Here is an 18479-nt window from a genome sequence, read left to right as displayed (position 1 = left end):
CTCAATGATATAGTCTGAGAGACAAGTGCTCTCCTCAACTCTTTCTTGATCGATTTCCTTTTGTTCAGAGGAAGAAGTAACAGGGCTTTGAACGAGTCCAACTCGATAATTTGCGATGGCACCGTGTTGGATTTCTCTACATTGATGATAAACCTGAGATCCTTTAATAGCAGGACCGTCCAATTGAGATAACAAGGATCGTGTCTCTGTCTTGGGCCATAATTAGGGTATCGTCGCGGTAAATAATGAGTCTTACTCCCTGTTCCCTCAGATACTGAACCATCGGACAAAGAAGCTTGGTGAAGCACCAAGGCACAGAGGAGAAACCGACGGGCAGAGCAGTGAACTTGAACCAACAGGGCCCCCATTAAAATTGAAGAAGTCGTCTGTGGGGTGCAAAAACCGGCACTGAAAGGTGAGCGTCTTTGTGATCCAAACAAACCTGCCAATCGCCGTTTCTTAACAAGTCTCTGAGTAAGTGTATGCCCTCTATTTTAAAATGGCGGTATACAATCCAAGAATTGAATTGTCTGAGGTTCAGAACCAGATGAGAACTCCTCCCTTCTTCTGCACTAAGAAAATAATGCTTACGAATCCATGAGGATGAGGCATAATCTCTATCACAGCTCCTTTCTGCAGGAGCGCAAAAATCTCTTACTCTATAAATGAGCAATCTTCGAGGGATAAATGAAGAGGAGTGGGAGGGTCCCTCTGAATTGGAGAAGCGAAGCACTCTAGTTGAAACCCTTGGACAGTTTGTAACACCCACTGGTCTTGTGCGATATTTTGCCATACAAGGAGAAAATGTTGAATTCTGCCCCCCAAAATTACCTCCGAAAAAGGAATGATCCTTACCTGTGGAATTGGTGTCCTGAGTGGAACCACTTCCACGATACCCCCTGGAAGTACGGCCACGACCTCTGTAACGGTTGCGGTAGAAAATCGAGGAGCGGTAGTAACCACCACTGCCCTTTTGGGTGGAAATTCTTGAAGCCGGGAATCCATGGCCTGGCACTTGGCCCCTGAAGCATCCGGCCCGGACAAAAAGAGTGTTGGTGAAGAACTTTTTTTTAGAGGTTTGAGCCTTATCTAATGCTGTGAACGTTGTTACATATTTGCCCATATCTTTGACAAACTTGTCGCCAAAAAGCATGCCATTAGCTAGAGATCAGCCAGCCTCATTAGTTGCCAATTCTGCCAGTTGAGGGTCCAAGCGAATGAGAAAAGAGCACCTATGCTCAGTTGATATGGCGCAGTTCGAGTTTCCCAAAAGACAAATAGCGCACTGTGTCCATTCCAATACGACCTCAGGGTCAAGGGATGTATTCGCTTCTTTAGATTGGATTGCCAAATCCAAATTTTTGTTAAAGGTCCTGACAAGTCTAACAGTTTATCTTAGTCTAACAGGAGTCCTTGCCAATTTTTTTTTTTTTTCAGGAATGTCGCCACTCTGGGGTCTAGCTCTGGGGTATCAGCCACTTTGCCGGCCATGGATGGCCGAGGATATTCAAACTGAAGAGTGTTGTGCAGTTCTTTTTCAAAACTTTTTGCAGCCTATCCTGCACGTAATGGGCCACCTGAGCAGTAGGAGCCCTCTCCGTGGAGTGGGGATGGATTATGTCTTCGGGAGTGAAGAGGAAATTATAACCACTCGGGCCGGTACCTCTGAGGAGGCATGATGAAACTTGCACTTCTTCTTGAGTGGGGGAGAGTCTTTTTGAGAGTCTTCCGATTCGGAATTAGGAGAGGAGCGTTCTTGTACTTCGGCTTGAGGCTGAGAGGACCTGTGAAAAGGACTTGCTGATTCATGTGGGATAAACTCACCTTATTCATGATCACGCAGCACAGAAGCTACCATTTGCGCTAAAATTTCAGAAGGAGGAAGATCCCCCTGTGCGCTGCAACGGAAGGCCGGAGACCTCCATAGACTCATAAGTTTGTAAGCGAATCTGTTGACTGCCTTCGCCCAATAGATCTCTTCTGCCAGAATTGGTCAAGGGTTGAGTGAATGGTTTTAAGACCTTTATCAATGCCCAATTCACGGAGTCCTGCACATGGTGCCCAAGTGCCTTCACCAATCTCTCCTCCATCTGGTGCTTTAGAGGCACCTCTTGCAGTTTCTGAAACTGTTCTTCATCGGCGTAACGCCATTATATTGTTTGGCTGGGAGGTATGGAGAAGTTTGGGGGGGAGCCTTGAAGCAGGTGTCAACTAGAGTAGAAAAAGGCAATAATATAACTGCCAGTCAAATACTTGTGGAGGGAGCCACCTGCTTAAAAAATATTTATTTATTAAAGTCTAAATTCACCCTGGGCCAAGCCCCCCTGAAAATGTGCTGTTGCAGCCCCGTCGGGTGATTTAATGAGGCCAATACGGCTGTCGAGACGATGAAAATGCGCTGAGCCGATCAGAAAAGAAAATCTTCCCGAATCGGCTCAACACGCATGCGCATCAAGCGCAACAGAAAAAGGACAGCATCCTCTGCTAATAATACACTGAGAACACTCGCTCCCACTCCACTCAGGCAGAACGCCAGGGATCATAGATCCCTTTGAAGGAGTGAGAGCGTGTCAGTGCGAAGCCTAAAACTGAAGTGTGCACGCTTAAAACAAGCTAATAAAACGAAGCCAAGCAGACAATGAATCAAGTTCGAAAAGCACTTATTTTGCTGCTGCAGCAGCAAAGAAAGAGGACAGACTTTATTGTTGGAGCTATATATATCGACGGGGAAGGGCCATGATTGGATGGCATAGTGTTCATGGAATATGTAGTTTAACGTTTTTACTGTTTTCATTGGCTGCTGTGTTGTCAGTAAATGAAAGAGAAAGCATAATCCGAAGCCTTCGGTCCTGCCATTGAATTCTATGTCTGCCCTCTGCGGGTCCAAAGCAGCTCTGCAGCTGTCTGCCCTCTGCTGGATCAGGACAACTCTGCAGCTCTCTGACCTCTGCTGGCTCAAAGTGGACTCTGCAGCGCTCTGCCCTCTGTTGGATAAGGGAAACTCTGCAGCTGTCTTCCCCACACTGGATCACAGCCACTCTTTGACCTTTTCTGGCTCACAACAGCTCTCTGCTCTGAGTCACAGCAGCTTTCCAGTGTTCTTCCCAGTTAGGGAACTTTTGCAACCTCCTCTTATCCTCTGCAACCTAGTACAGTTGTGGAGTGGAGAAAATGCTGTAGATGTTCTGTGAATCAGGACAGCAGCTTAGCCGTATTGCTCTTATTCGCAGCTGGATCCCCGGTACACGAACTTCGTACTGTTGTTAGTGCCAACAGACAGTTTTCCGTCTGCACTGCAGCACCTAATTGAATAGCACTGCAGTTGTAGGTGGGGAAATGCCCATCATCATTTTAGGAAGGGGAGCAAGGAGTTGTCCACACTAAATAAATAAAAAAATGTAACCACCGTGGGACAAACATCAGCATTGAGTAGGTGTTTGCCGCACGGTGAAATGTCTGCACATCAGAAGCCTCTCCCCTGTGCTGCTTATTGCTGCCCCCTGCTGAACCACAGCAGTTCTACAGCCCTAACCTACTCCCCGCTACCTTCTTTTGGCCGCTCCAAGACCCTTCAGTGGTCTTCTGCAGCTCTCTATAGCTTCCTCCTTCCCTTGTTACCAGTGCTTAATTTGGAAAATAATAACTGCTGGGGTCAAAGTTCTATTCAGAAGCCTGCAGTCCCTGATATCAAAAGATGGTGGTGCTGAATAACAAGGCTGCTTTGGCTTGGTTCCAACTCATGCCTCTTTAATGCACTAACAGAAAATTCCTGTATTTGTATCTCACTCTTGCAGGTTATTTTTCATGCCTGTTCCACTGTCTGACGAGGAAAAATAAATGTTGGTCTCCATAAATGGGTACTGGTGGGCCCATCTGCAAGCACCCGGTCAATGAAATCGCCGCCTGCTGTTCATAGCATCCTACCCCTGCCCCAGGGCCGGCTTTAGCGCTGGTGGGGCCCTGTGCAACATATTTGTTTTTGGCGCCCTCACACACCCCCCACCAAAGCACCTCCTAGAATTCACTCATTACCACCCAGCTAATGTGCCTCTCATCTCTCCGTAGCCCCACTTTCACATACATTTATTTTAAAGCGCGTTTAAAGGCTGGCTTTACTAATCAACTCAAGTGTCCACATAGAATACAGATCTGTTCTTTGCAGCAGGCATATTAACCCTCTGCGCTACTTTATGGCGAGTCAAAGCCGCTGACAGACAAAACTCCCATCTCTCTCCCCAGCAGGAACATTAATCCCAAGAGGTATCTTGACATTTCAATTGTGTCCGGAAGGATGGACGCACAAGGAATTTTTCAGCAGGTGCTTTTAAATCGCAAGTTTCGTAAGTTCTTGCTTAACACAGCGACCCCCTGGGGTCCAGGTCAGCACCCGGTGCGGCCGCACCGCTCGCACCGCCCTAAAGCCGGCCCCGCCCATTCTACCTTCTGCTCCCCCGGGTTGGTTCGCAGCAGCTCTGCTGTCCCCTCCTCCCCGTCTCTTCACCCTCCTCTGCCCTCTACTGGTGTCTGCAGGCCTTGTTTACTTCCACACTTCCCGCTGCCTCCGCCTGCTCTGTGCTGCCGACTGCACCTGCTGCTCTGCTTGCCATCTCTCGACTTTTGGCGCCCACTTTTTAGTTTTGCAGCCCCCAATCCCCCTCCCCCCCCCAAACACGCCGCCATCCATGCTCCCTCTCGCGGACCCCTTCATTCTCGTTGAACTGCTGTAGCATGTATGACAGGTGCGGAGCTCTCTAGCGCCCTCTGGCCGCGAGAGCGTGTTATAAAAACAATGAAAACAAATTTAACCCCTTCCCCGCCACGGACGTAATGGTTACGTCCATGGCAGCGCTCGTGTGGCGCCATGGACGTAACCATTACGTCCTGCATGATGCCCTCGGGAGAAGCGCTAGCGCTCCCCCCGAGGGCCCCACCCCCCCAGGTCAGGGCTGAAAGGGGAATCCCTTCCCCCTCAACCCCCGACCCCCCCCCTTCCACCTCCCCTGTGACGTCCGCGCGCGCGCACTGACAATCACACAACCTCATTTCTCTTTCGATCACGTGGGGGAGGCAAGGAGAGGCTTCAAAGGGAAGGAAATGTATTTCCTTCCCTTAGAAACCCCACTAGACACCAGGGATGGTTTTTTTTGTTGGAAAGTGACAAAAAGGGAGGGCAGAAACCTCTAGACACCAGGGCTACTTTTTTTTTTGTTTTCTTTTGTGTTTTAGGTGTGGGGAGCGACCCCTTAGGCAAGGGTCGCTCCCATATGGGGCAAATTATATTTAGGCCATTTCTGCCCCCCTTGGGGGCAGATTGGCCTATTTTTATGAGGCCAATCTGCCCCCAAGGGGGGCAGAAACCACTAGACACCAGGGAGTTTTTTTGTTTGTTTGTTTGTTTTTCACGCAAGGGTCGCTCCCCTGGGGGGCAAATTGTATTTAGACCATTGCCGATTGTAGGTCAATCTGCCCCCAAGGGGGGCAGAAACCACTAGGCACCAGGGATCTTTTTTTTTGCGCCGTCACGCAAGGGGAGCGACCTTGTAGGCAAGGGTCGCTCCCGGGGGGGGGGGGGATTTATTTTAGGCCATTTCTGCCTATTGGTATTAGGCCGATCTGCTTTTTGTTTTTTTGTGTTTTGTTTGTTTGTTTTTTTAGAGATGGGAGCGACCCATTAGGCAAGGGTCGCTCCCCTGGGGGGCAAATTGTATTTAGACCATTTCTGCCCCCCTTGGGGGCAGATTGGCCGATTGTAGGTCAATCTGCCCCCAAGGGGGCAGAAACCACTAGGCAGCGGGGATTTTTTTTTTGGCGCCAATGTCACACAGGGGGAGCGACCCCATAGGCAAGGGTCGCTCCCGGGGGGGGCGGGGGTGTTGGGGGGTGGGGGACAAATTTATTTTAGGCCATTTCAGCCCCCCCTGGGGCCGGCTGAGCTAGAGGCCAAAATCCACAGGTAGGCACTGTTTTCTATGAAAAAATGTGATGTGTCCACGTTGTGTTTTGGGCCATTTCCTGTTGCGGGCGCTAGGCCTACCCACACAAGTGAGGTATCATTTTTATCGGGAGACTTGGGGGAACGCTAGGTGGAAGGAAAATTGTGGCTCCTCTCAGATTCCAGAACTTTCTATCACTGAAATGTGAGGAAAAGTTGTTTTTTTTAGCCAAATTTTGAGGTTTGCAAAGGATTCTGGGTAACAGAACCTGGTCAGAGCCCCACAATTCACCCCATCTTGGATTCCCCTAGGTCTCTAGTTTTCAAAAATGCACAGGTTTGGTAGGTTTCCCTAGGTGCCGGCTGAGCTAGAGGCCAAAATCTACAGGTAGGCACTTTGCAAAAAACAGCTCTGTTTTCTGTGATGTGTCCACGTTGTGTTTTGGGGCATATCCTGTCGCGGGCGCTAGGTCTACCCACACAAGTGAGGTATAATTTTTATTGGGAGACTTGGGGGAACATAGAATAGCAAAAAAACTGTTATTGCCCCTTGTCTTTCTCTACATTTTTCCCTTCCAAATGTAAGACAGTGTGTAAAAAAGACGTCTATTTGAGAAATGCCCTGTAATTCACATGCTAGTATGGCATGCCGGAATTCAGAGATGTGCAAATAACCACTGCTTCTCAACACCTTATCTTGTGCCCATTTTGGAAATACAAAGGTTTTCTTGATAGCTATTTTTTACTCTTTATATTTCAGCAAATGAATTGCTGTATACCCGGTATAGAATGAAAACCCACTGCAGGGTGCAGGTCATTTATTGGCTCTGGGTACCTAGAGTTCTTGATGAACCTACAAGCCCTATATATCCCCGCAGCCAAAAGAGTCCAGCAGACGTGGCGGTATATTGCTTTCGAAAATCTGACATTGCAGGAAAAAGTTACAGAGTAAAACGTAAAGAAAAATTTATGTTTTTTTCACCTCAATTTCAATATTTTTCTTTTTCAGTTGTTATTTTCTGTAGGAAACCCTTGTAGGATCTACACAAATTACCCCTTGCTGAATTCAGAATTTTGTCTACTTTTCAGAAATGTTGCGGTTTCTGGGATCCAGCGTTGGTTTCATGCCCATTTCTGTCACTGACTGGAAGGAGGCTGAAAGCACAAAAATTCGTAAAAATGGGTTTTCTGATTCAAGTCTGCCTGTTCCTGAAAGCTGGGAAGCTGGTGACTTTAGCACCGCAAACCCTTTGTTGATGCCCTTTTCAGGGGAAAAACCACAAGCCTTCTTCTGCAGCCCCTTTTTCCCATTTTTTTTAAAAAAATGAAACTTTCACTGTATTTTGGCTAATTTCTTAGCCTCCTTCTGGGGAACCCACAAAGTCTGGGTACCTCTAGAATCCCTAGGATGTTGGAAAAAAAGGACGCAAATTTGGCTTGGCTAGCTTATGTGGACAAAAAGTTATGAGGGCCTAAGCGCGAACTGCCCCAAATAGCCAAAAAAAGGCTCGGCACCTGAGGGGGAAAAGGCCTGGCAGCGAAGGGGTTAAAATACGAGTTGTCTTTATTACTATTGTGTACGTTTGCGGCTTTGTCTCCGTTTATAGTTGTCTGTGAATAGATGGGTTGGTGTAGGGTTATTTTCGGACTCGCAGTAGTGTGTGTTTTGCCTGGAGGTGAAGTGCTCTTACAGAGAATACCCCTCCCCTGAATGCTGTTCTCTGGAAGAAGGGGTGTTATGCTTCTGTTTCTGATGTGGATCACGGCCGTCAGTTTGGGTTGGAGATATTTTCCTTGCTCTACAATGATCTGTGATTTGGGGTGATTTTATACAGAAGTATGGCAACTTTTATTTTGGTACTTTCAGAGGTTTTTGAGTCTTGAGGGAATACGCTCTGGACAGCACATATCCTCTCTGTGCCCCTCTGACGCCTCCAAAGTGCGGTGTTGTCCTTATCGTATTATTTGGTAGACAGGCAACTAAAATGTTCTTTATTAATGTATTGTCAGATGTGTTCGCCCTCCTTGTGTATATTTGAGTCACACTTATGGTGCATGTGTTTTTAAATACAGAAAAAATACATAGAATCCCTCCAAACCCTACTATACCGATCACGTTTGTTTTTCTCGATTCCCTCTGTGCTAGTTAGCGATGGAACGAACGCGCTTGGCCCACCTGTCAGGCCCCATTGTTAGAATGTCAGTGTGGATTGTTGTAAAAGAATAATCCCTTCAGACAACAAAGGGACGATTTAAAACTTGCGTGCGAAAAACATGCAACGTTACTTGCAGTTGGCGTGCTGCCATACTGATAATGACACACTTGACATGAAGGGAAAAAACCAAAACACGTATCACCTAAATACCAGAACAAGAGAATCTGCCACCTAAACACTTAACAGGCACTGGCAACGCTCGTGCCATGCTAGGAGTCCCCCGAGAGGCATGTTTATTTAATGTTCCAAGCGAAGTGAAGGTTTGCCAAATATGTGTCCAGTGCTCTTTGTGTTGTGTGTTGTATGCTGTCTACTGCAGTGAGAAATCAAAACAAAAATAACGTATTTCTGCGTAACATTCATGCATGAGATAAAATAAATTAATATGTGATTATTTGGTGCACTTTGCAATTTAAAGCGGTCCCTCATGCACTGCAATGCAGACACTTTATGGGAGGTGAAATGATCCACCAAACAGGCAACACCATCAGGTGAGAGAGCCACACTTGTCTTGGCACAGCCAGAGGGCACTCTATTTATATTTAAAAAAATGTGTAACAATAGGTCTTGCAGCTGGCTGCACTGGACAAGCTAGCTATGACTGTAATTTTAAGTGGTAAAGTAGTCCCTCGTGCGTTGTAATGCAGGCGCTCCCCTGACTGATGGCAGTGGATTGTCACTTGCAGAGCGTTAACTACCACCAGGAGTTGGAAGCCAGGGGCTGCATAACAACATTTTCATTAATGCACAAAATTGTGTACAATTATCCAGTATTGAGGTAATGAGTATGACAAATCCAGAAATAACACATGATGACCACACTGACTAATAATGGCACCTGTGTTTGAGGGGTAATGTTGGGCACATCAGTGGTGAGCGGTTTTAGAGAAAGGTTTGGTAAAGCTTTTTACTTCTTCTAGTACGAGCAGTGATTCTGTGGTATTGGTCTTAACCAGTCGGCGTCCCTCCCTTACTATTTTTTCTTTTTAATACTTATGAGGTAGCAGAAGGGTCTATGAGTGGGGAACTGTGTTTTGTTTTTCAATTTAGAGTAAACCTGATTATAATGCTGTCTTATATATTCGTGCTTCCATGTTGATATCTACCACAGTAAACCAAAGTTCATGTTTTGTCACAGTCCATGACAAAACCTTCCTGTTTTCAGGATACCCTCTAACTATAAAATGGCTCCTATTTTGATTAACTGTATGCAAATTTGTCTCGAAAATATTATTTATTGGTGTCCTTGTATCTCCACTGATTAGCAGCCATGGGATAAGAGAGTAGGTCACCTATGGTGTAAGAGTGCCATCAAAATATTACAACGGATGGAAGCAAGTGATGACACATGTCGTCCTCTGTGTGGGGTGGTGTTGATGGAGTTGACTTTGTCCACTGTCCGCTGCAGAGCTTTCTGTTAGGAAACATTAGTAGTCATTGAATGCATCTATGGCTCTATCCCTTCTGTTCGCCTAGTCAGATAAATCTGATGGTGTAATTGTATTGCTGACATGCCCAGTGGTGGACATTCCTTCCTCAAGGACCCTCCCTCATTGGTGAGAAGTTCCTTCACCCAATGTAATGTTCTGTCACTTCTTTACTTTGGTGTAAGCTGTGAGGGCCCTTCTCCAAGGCACCTTCTAGTTATCATGTGGATGTTTAACCACATAGTGGTACAGTTTGTTGGATACCAGTTTGTAGCCAGTTGGGTTGCTCCATTTATGGTTATCATTGTGCAGACCCAAACAGATGGATAGGTTGGTGCTGGAAGTAGGAAGGGTCAACCCAAGAGGCCACTGTGAGATATCTGTGGGTGTGAGAAGAAAACTTGACCTGGAGTAGAAGTCAAGATGCCACATTCGGGTGAGCCCAAACAGAGAGTTCAGATCAATGGCATGGCACATACGTGTCCCCTCAAACTATGGTCTGTGCCCACTAGAGGATGCCTCAAACACTTTAACGATGACTTGAATGCTGTGTAAGACCATAAGAAATTTAATAAAATGATCTCAAAAAGTTGTTAACCTACAAGCTCTTGTACTGACGAAAACGCACCCTGCTTGTAAATTGCAGTGGAGAAGACTTTGAGAGTGGACAGGGTTCATTTCTACCTGTTTACCACTTTCACCCTCGCTGGCACGAGCAAAGATGCATAGGGTCTTGAAATGTGGTCTGTGAACTTCATGTCAGTGGTCCATGTATGTTTCAGCGTGTGTGAGTGTCAATGTAACTTCTGAGCAGTGGTGTAGCAAGGATTCTATGGGACCCATTGCAAGAATTAAAATGGGCCTGAGCCCACTGGTTTCATGGTAAAATACAGCCATAATACATGTGCATTAAGTCCCAGTGCAGTGGTGAAACAAAACTTTATGGGGGCCCCCCCTGCAAAGTACATGGAGGGGCTCCAATCTGGCCTCAGTCAGGAGCTTTCAGGCTTGTGTACTGTGCTGAGGGGCCCCCCTGGAGCTCAGGGGCACCCACACGCACCGCAGGGGTTGCGGCGGCCTATGTTACGCCACTGCCCCAGCGTTACTCCAGTTGCTGCACTGTTGATAGCTATTACCCTGATTCTGAGCTAGCAGTGTTCAGGGCAGGAAATATCATAGGTATAACCATTGTTGGCACCAAGTGAATAGCCAGAAAGATAAAATACCTCCACTTTGAACCATGTCTCAAATAGCTCTGAGTGAGTGGAAGAGGCAAGTGAAACCGGCAGCCGTGTAGCAGATTGCTCCCCAAGAGGGAATTCTTGAATTCTCAAATATCCTTCCTTTTGGACATCCTTCTTTCAGTCTTTTGTCCTTCTTTGTCTCCATCCTTCTTTGTCTTTTTTCAGCTCACTTTCCTTCTTTCTTTCCATAATTTTTTTACTATTATTATTATATCTTACATATATTGTGTGGCTACCCAAATAGGGTTTCCCAGCACTTTAGCAGCAGGTAGGGCTTAGTGGGCCAATTAAAAAACGATTTATTAAAAAAAGAAGTATTCAAGTTCTTATGAAAAATGGTAAGTGATGTACAGCTTCTCAAGGGCCCAGTGAGGGTGTTCCGTAGTGTGGGGATCAGGTAGGAAAAGGAACGACCCCGCCACCTGCCTATGATTGACTCTGCAAATTATGTAGAGGGATTGGTTGCTCGAGCGCAGTGCGCAGAAGGGCTGGTAAGGAGCCACCAACTTTTGCAGGTACCGTGCACCAGTTGACATTATGCATGAAGCACAGTGTCTTAAATTTGATTTGCTTAGCTACTGTGAGCCAGTGGAGGCTGCGAAGAAGACAAGACACCTAGGCACGTTTCAGAAGTCTGAACAGAAGCCTGGCAGCAGAATTCTGGACCACTTGAAGGCGTCTTATAGCGGCCAGGTAGAGATTGTTGCCCTAGTCTAGCCTTGAAAGGATCAAGGCCTAAATGGCCGTCCTTTGTGATAAGAGAGGGAGCACCAATTTTTTATTTTTTTTGCCATTTCATGACAGCAAAACATGTTGAGGCTACTTTGGCCACCAGCGGTTTCATTGACAGATTAGAGTCAAGCCAGAAACCTATGTTCTTTACCTTTATTTACAGATTCAGGACGCACATCTAGAATTACTGACCAATGCCTAGGTCCCCAGAGCAGGGGGTTCTTGTCCAGCACCATTACCTCTGTCTTATCACCATTTAATTTTAGAGAGTTGGTTTTCATCCAGGTGGAGACAAGACCGAGGCAGGAGTTCAGGAGTCCAAGTCCACAGAGTTGCAGTCCTGGTTAGACGAGAGAGGATGTTTTGGGTGTTGTCTGCATAGGAGAACAATGTGAGACCACAACTTTCCACCAGGTCTGCTAAAGGACGGCATATATGTTTAATAGCATGGAGCTGAAAGCCGATCCCTGCAAGACTCCAGATGTCCGAGCATGTGGGCTGGACGCAACATTAGCAGAGAAGTCATGAAAGGTACTGTCTGCCAGAAAGCAGGCCAGCCACACCAGGGCCATCCCTTGAAGACCCAGCTATGCAAGTCTTTCTAAGAGGGTGGCATGTGACGCAGTGTCAAATGCTGTGCTAAAGTCAAGTAAAATCGGCACTGCCGTACCATCCATATCCAGCAGCCGTCTTAGATGTTCTGTGACTCCTAGAACGGCAGATTTGGTACTGTGTCCTCTGAAGCCTGACTCTGTGGGCTGACGGGCATCTTGGGATTCCACAAATGTGGTCAACTGACTGTTAACATGCTTCTCTAAAACCTTGGAGAGAGTAGGCAACATCAAGATAGGCCTGAAGTAGGACCAGTTAGAAGGAACCAAGTTTTTTTTTTTTTTTTTTTTAAAGTAGCGACAGGACCTTAGCATGCTTCCATGCTTTGGGTATGTGCCCCTCCTGGAGGGAAGAATTCAGAAGTCCAACCAGAAGTTGTATAAGATGGGGGCTCAAAGCACTCGGTTTAGCTGAGTAGAGAAGGTCTCGTGGCGAGACAAACTGTATCGACAGCAGTAAAGTCGAAACCTTTCTAAACGTTTTCCATTCATCTGTCCATCCTTGCTTCTGTCTTCCGTGCATCCATCCTTCCTTCTTTGTATCTGTCCTTCCTTTTCTCATCATTTGTCTTTTTCACTCCTTTTTATTCCATCACCCACTCTTCTCACAACTATCTCTCCATCCATCTCATTCTTCTTTCTTCCTATCCATCAATCTTTTCTCTCCATAATTTAGCCTTCTCTCTCCACAGAAAAGCAGAAAAGCATTACATTTTTAAAAAGGTAACAGAACTTAAGTGCAATGTTTTAAACAAGTCTGGACCTATTTAAACATTGCCAACTTAATTGAATAATTGTGAAAAATTCGGAGGGGGGCGATTTTTTTTTTTCCCCCCAAGGAGTGGGGGGGGGGGGCATTAAAAAGTTTGAAAACCACAAGGTTTTAGGGGGTTAGACAAGATCCCAGAGGCACGAGGCTCACTTACTCCTTCCTGTCCCAACCTGCAGGTGGTGAAGGTGTTCAGCGAGGATGGGACGTGCCGCTCGCTGGAGGTCACAGCCGGGGCCACGTCACGGCACGTCTGCGAGATGCTGGTGGAGAAGACGCATTCCGTCAATGACGAGAGCTGGTCCCTCGTGGAGTTCCACCCGCACCTGGCCATAGGTATGGGGCCTACTAGTGTTCTGGTTCTTCTGGTTCACGCACCCTGTGATGGTACAATACACCCGCTTTCCAAGACGCACGCTCCTTCAGAAGGCGGTGTAAAATTATCCAAAGTATAATCCTAAACCTCCTGGAGATTCACTTTCTTACAAATTAAAAAAACAAAAAACTTTCATGTTTGCATCTTGGATTTTTCCAGGTGAAAAGCAACTATGAAAGTTTCCCTTTTCCTTTGAGTGCAATTGAAGGGTCCACATAGGGCTTAAGGAGCCTCAACTTACACAGTGAGGCCATAACTACGTAATAAAGATACATGTCTTGTTTGGGAACGCAACCTGATTACTGAAACAGTCATGTAATCAACCAGATTTAAAATGAAGTGTTTGTGAATGTTGCATATTTACAGTTGTTGTCCTTGTTCAGGTGTGAAAACTAATCACTGTGCAATACCAGAACTCCACCATTGCTGATTAAAAGACTAGTTTTTATCCTTGTCCATCATGCAGGGGAGGCTCCTCCGTATGGGCGGAGGACCATTGCCCCCCTCCAGCAGCAGAAGCTGCAAACCTTTCAGAACAAAAGGATGAAAAACTCTGTTTATCATCCTTTTGTTCTGAACGGGGCGTGGCATTGGGGGTGACGTGCACTGAGGGAGAGTGCTATGCATTTAAACCTCAGAGCGTATGTGTGTTTGGCCGGCCCAAGACGGCCGGCCAAACACACATGCGCAGTAGGCTGTCTCCAGCCCTGCAACCTTGTTGCCGGGCTGGAGAGAGCCTGCACAGACTCCCATTCTGCCTGGGAGTGCCCTGGCTTGGCGCTCCCAGCCAATCCTGATGCTGCTCTGAGCAGCGTCAGGATTGGCGCAGGGCAGGCTGGGAGCCTGTGCCTGCAGCAGAAGGCAGCTGAGACGGAGGAGCGGTGTGCGGAGAGTTAAGGTAAGGTTTTAAAACATTTTTTTATTTTTCAAATAATGTAATGTATTCCCCCCTCGCTCCAAACCTTCCTCTGTCCCCATCCCTCTCCCCGTCGCGACACCCCTTTTAGGAGCTGTGAGCCGCGACTGCCAACAAGTAACCACTAACCAGCAATACTTATACATTCACAACGTAAGTTAAAATCCTAAGTCCCCGGCCTTCCTCTTTTGAAACATGCTTTTGATCTTGTGCACCCAAAGATGAATGTGTTTGTTGTTGTTTTTTGAGCTATTGAACTGATGTTCAAGCGGACGTTTTTAAACCTGACGCACTCTCAATTGGTGAATATGAAGAGGAAGAATACTGGCTGATGGGCCTCTACTGACTAAAAGTCTGTTATTGATGTGAAAAATTACAAATTGATCGTAAGAGGGAATCTGTACCTTGTTTCGCAACCCAGGTCCAAATCACAAAAAAGAAACATAATCCTCGCACAATTTCCAAAATATTAGGACTTTAAAATTATTATTCTGAAGTAAAAGAACGGGAGAAGGTATTTAGGAAGGAGAAGACATTGAAAATGGGTTGGAGTATTCCGTCCTCTATGCCTACGATAACCTGTTCCGGATGGAGGAGCCCGTGAGGAGATTGGATGGGGAGAGGAAAGAGGATAACGAGGGAGACGCTGGTGAGGATGAACGTGGAAAGGGGCAAAGGAGCAGATAAGTCAAGGGGGGGGGCAGTTACTTTAGGAAAAATAGAGGGAAAATGGACTATGTAGTGTGAAGGAGGGAAAAATGGAAAAAAACAGGCTGCGTGGGCAGTGGAAAAATAGGTACAAGAAAACATGGGCAACAAATTGAGACTCATTGAAAGGAAGTAAAGTAGCATGAAGGGAGAAAAGGAGCTCTGGGAGAGGATGGAAGAAGACTTAGTGAGTGGAGCTTGTAGAGGCCCTCCTACCTCATCCCCACAACCTGTAAAAGAAAACATAGCAGAGTATTAGAGGAAGGGTAAAATGCTTGTGATGTACAGGTTGGTGGGTAATATAGCAGGAGAAAGAGGAAAAAATCAACAGGAGGACAGACGATGCCTTCAGAAGAAATGGAATCAAAGAGGATCATAGGCATCAACCAATACCGTGTCAAGTAAGTAGAGAAATTATACTGACCAAATTCTTCTGATCCATTTTGTGAGACAAGAATGATTTAGGTATATAGTTTGTCATGGCCACGTTCACTCTGTCAGGTACATTTACGCTGCCTTTTGAAGGAGTCTGTGTGAAAGTTCATGCTTTTACCCTTGATAGAACCTGCAAAAGTCCTGGAGTGGAGGGGGTTTACCTCAATGTTTTTTTTACAATTGCTTCACTTGTCAAGGTAAACCTGTTCTGCATCACACCATACAAGACTAACAATGACATCGGTTCTTGGAAATTCCAAAGACCACACCAGTATCTTTGTGCCTACCTGAGCTTAACAAACACCATACCTTACCAGTCTGACCCAACCCAAAAGAGCAACAAAACCTCCCAAATGTCCACAGTTTGCCATGTTACAGAAGTTTAAGCAACTTTTAGGTGAGTCACATGACAAGAACATATGTAGATTCTACAAACGGCCAAATATAACCCCTATTCTAATAAAGTGTTCCAAATATTATCCACTAACTCCATTCAACATGCTTTTAGTAGCCTCCTGCATAGTGTAAGCTTGCATCATATCGCGTACAGCAGGAGGAAATTGTTGCAATGCCATTCCACAGCTTTTATGATCACAGCATCCCACTATATTTAAATATTTCAATTTGGACACTATGGGGCTGATTTAATTAGTGGCAGACAATATAATTACTGTTGCCATGGCAGAACACTTTACTGTGGCCGTGGAGAGGGTACTCCGCCCACCCTGTGTAGAACGGTCTGCCCCATCTCCCTCCCGCCCCAACCACCACCACCTCCACCAAATGGACATCTCTGGCATCTTCAGGAACCACTCTCAACATGACGAAGCTGTACATCAAATCTCAAAAGGGGACTTTAGTTTTTCAAATAAAAAGAAGAATGACCCCAGTGCTACGGGAGCATTGTCCCATGGCGGTGCAGTAATTGTTTTCACTGTCCCTTAAGTGAAAATTAGCTGTGTCCACCTAATCTAAATACAGCGGGTGGACACATGACCAAACCTCTGAAGGCCCTTACTATGTGTACAGGTGGCAGAGATGGCGCAGTCTCCACTGTCCATACACTGACGGTCCCCCCAACTCTAAATGAGGCGCAAAGGCTACTCTGTGGCCGTCACAGCAGACTACCTTTTCCGTCAACATTTAAATCTGCACAAAAATCTCCTCTCCGATGTCTGCATTGAGTTTATATTCCAGGTCATATAGTAATCCACCTCTGGTTGCCTTATGGGAACCGTGAGTTGCTCGTCTTTCATAACGTTTCCTGTTAATTTAGGAACTCGCCCTTAAAATAAAAAAATTATAGACTACCAATATCAGAAGGCAAAGAAATAGCAAGCAGTTTGATGAATTACTCGCGCCTACCACAGCTCAGTCCTCAGTTAGAATCGCCGCCCCCTCTTGGGAGGAAAGCAGCCTAAATCTCACTTGTTTCTGCAGAGCGGTGCCTGGAGGACCATGAATCTGTGGTCGAGGTGCAAGCCACGTGGCCCGTCGGAGGGGACAGCAAGTTCATCTTCCGCAAGAACTTTGCCAAATACGAGATGTTCAAGTCTTCACCGGTAAGACCCTGAGGTGTCGGCTGCACATGATCCACCCCTCTCATTATTTGCACCCTTCTCCCTCAACACTGCCAAGTCAGGTTCTCATGGTAAAGTTGACAGGGACATGGCAGTGCCTGGTCTTGACAACATAAACACGCAAGGGCTCTCCAAGGCATTGCGCGTCACCAGAACACGTCAGTCGAGGCTGTGTTGCCTGGTGAGTTGTACAGGAGGGCAAGGAGTATACAAAAGCCTGCTCTTTAGATAGAAGATTGGCCAGAGACGTGGGTGTAAGGAACATTCATTTCATCCCGCGCCTTATGTCTGAAATCAATGAAACATGAGTGACACCATTTTAGATCGAAGGGCCTCTGAGGGAATAAGCACGTTTTGTAATCTCCCCCCCCCCCACCCTTCATGTAGATTTTTGTATTTAACTCCCAAAACAGACACAGATCTTAGACAAAGGCCTTGGCCTCCAACAGAATAGACACGGATCCCAAACTATGGTCTATACATAAATATGTTTATATATTACTCTTTAGACAGGCACAGATATTGGACAAAGGCCTTGGCCTCTAACTGAATACACACAGACCCCACACCACATTTTATATATACATAAATATATAGATGTATATTTGTTTTTATACTTTACAAGCAGACACAGATCTCAAAGTGCATGGCCTCTCACGGAACTTACACAGTTCAAAAACTAGATTCTATACATGGGTATCTTTGTTTAATAGTCTACAGAGAGAGAGAGCTCCGGTTTCTAGACCACAGAGCTCAGGGTTTATGCAAATAATTGGGCTTTAATGCGCAGGCACAGATGCTACACTCCGTACATGCCCATCTTGTATATTACAGACTGGCTGACTCTAACACAGAGCTGAGGGATTGCTGCGTAAAATGACATAGACCAGGGCATCTTACCAAAGAGACATATCACAGGCCAGGCTCAACTCATATAGCCTCATTATATTATACGCAGGCCTTTGAATCTTATTTCCTGGCGAGCATCTGCTTGCAGGAAGCCTTTCTTCACACCACCTTACTGAAGTTTCTCTGTTTTATCCTCCCTAGCATGCCTTGTTCCCAGAGTCCATGGTAGCCGGCTGCCTGGATGCAAACAAAGGGATGTCCCACTCAGAGCTCATACAGGTAAACAAGTAAAACTGAGCACCTTCACCGAACCCAGAGTCCAGACGAGGTCTAAACTCATCCTTCTTCCTCCACAACAGAACTTCCTCAACTCAGGATCCTGTCCGGAGATCCAGGGGTTCCTGCATCTCAAAGAGATGGGAAGGAAAGTCTGGAAGAGGTTTTACTTCTTCTTACGGCGTTCCGGGCTCTACTATTCCACCAAAGGTACCTCCAAGGTAAGGGATGCTGTCAACATCTACTTACATCATGGTGTGAGGCCTAGTTACAAGCATCACTGTTATAAATCAAAATCAAGGGTGTCTCTTTTTAAGGTTTTTAGGCGCTACATGCCACTGTTGTCCTCAGTTTCCTGGAAAAGGAGCAGGCAGATAATTCAGGGCTGCCCAGTTAGTCCAGGCATGT

At 46.2% G+C, this 18479-nt stretch overlaps 1 protein-coding gene across 7 annotated transcripts in view; it reads left to right on the top strand.

Moving 5' to 3' along the window:
- GRB7 (growth factor receptor bound protein 7) overlaps positions 1–18479 on the top strand; it is a 567793-nt gene that overhangs the window by 494174 nt on the left and 55140 nt on the right. For all 7 annotated transcript variants that reach the window (XM_069237430.1, XM_069237429.1, XM_069237435.1 and 4 more), the window contains 4 exons: positions 13111–13267; positions 16807–16928; positions 17997–18074; positions 18155–18292. In XM_069237430.1, the coding sequence (XP_069093531.1) occupies positions 13111–13267; positions 16807–16928; positions 17997–18074; positions 18155–18292 (495 nt within the window). The remainder of the gene's footprint in view (positions 1–13110; positions 13268–16806; positions 16929–17996; positions 18075–18154; positions 18293–18479) is intronic.

The sequence above is a fragment of the Pleurodeles waltl genome, chromosome 6 (assembly GCF_031143425.1).
Source record: "Pleurodeles waltl isolate 20211129_DDA chromosome 6, aPleWal1.hap1.20221129, whole genome shotgun sequence".
Lineage (NCBI taxonomy): Eukaryota > Metazoa > Chordata > Amphibia > Caudata > Salamandridae > Pleurodeles > Pleurodeles waltl.
Note: the sequence above shows the minus strand (reverse complement) of the source record. Positions and strands in the feature narration are given on the sequence as shown.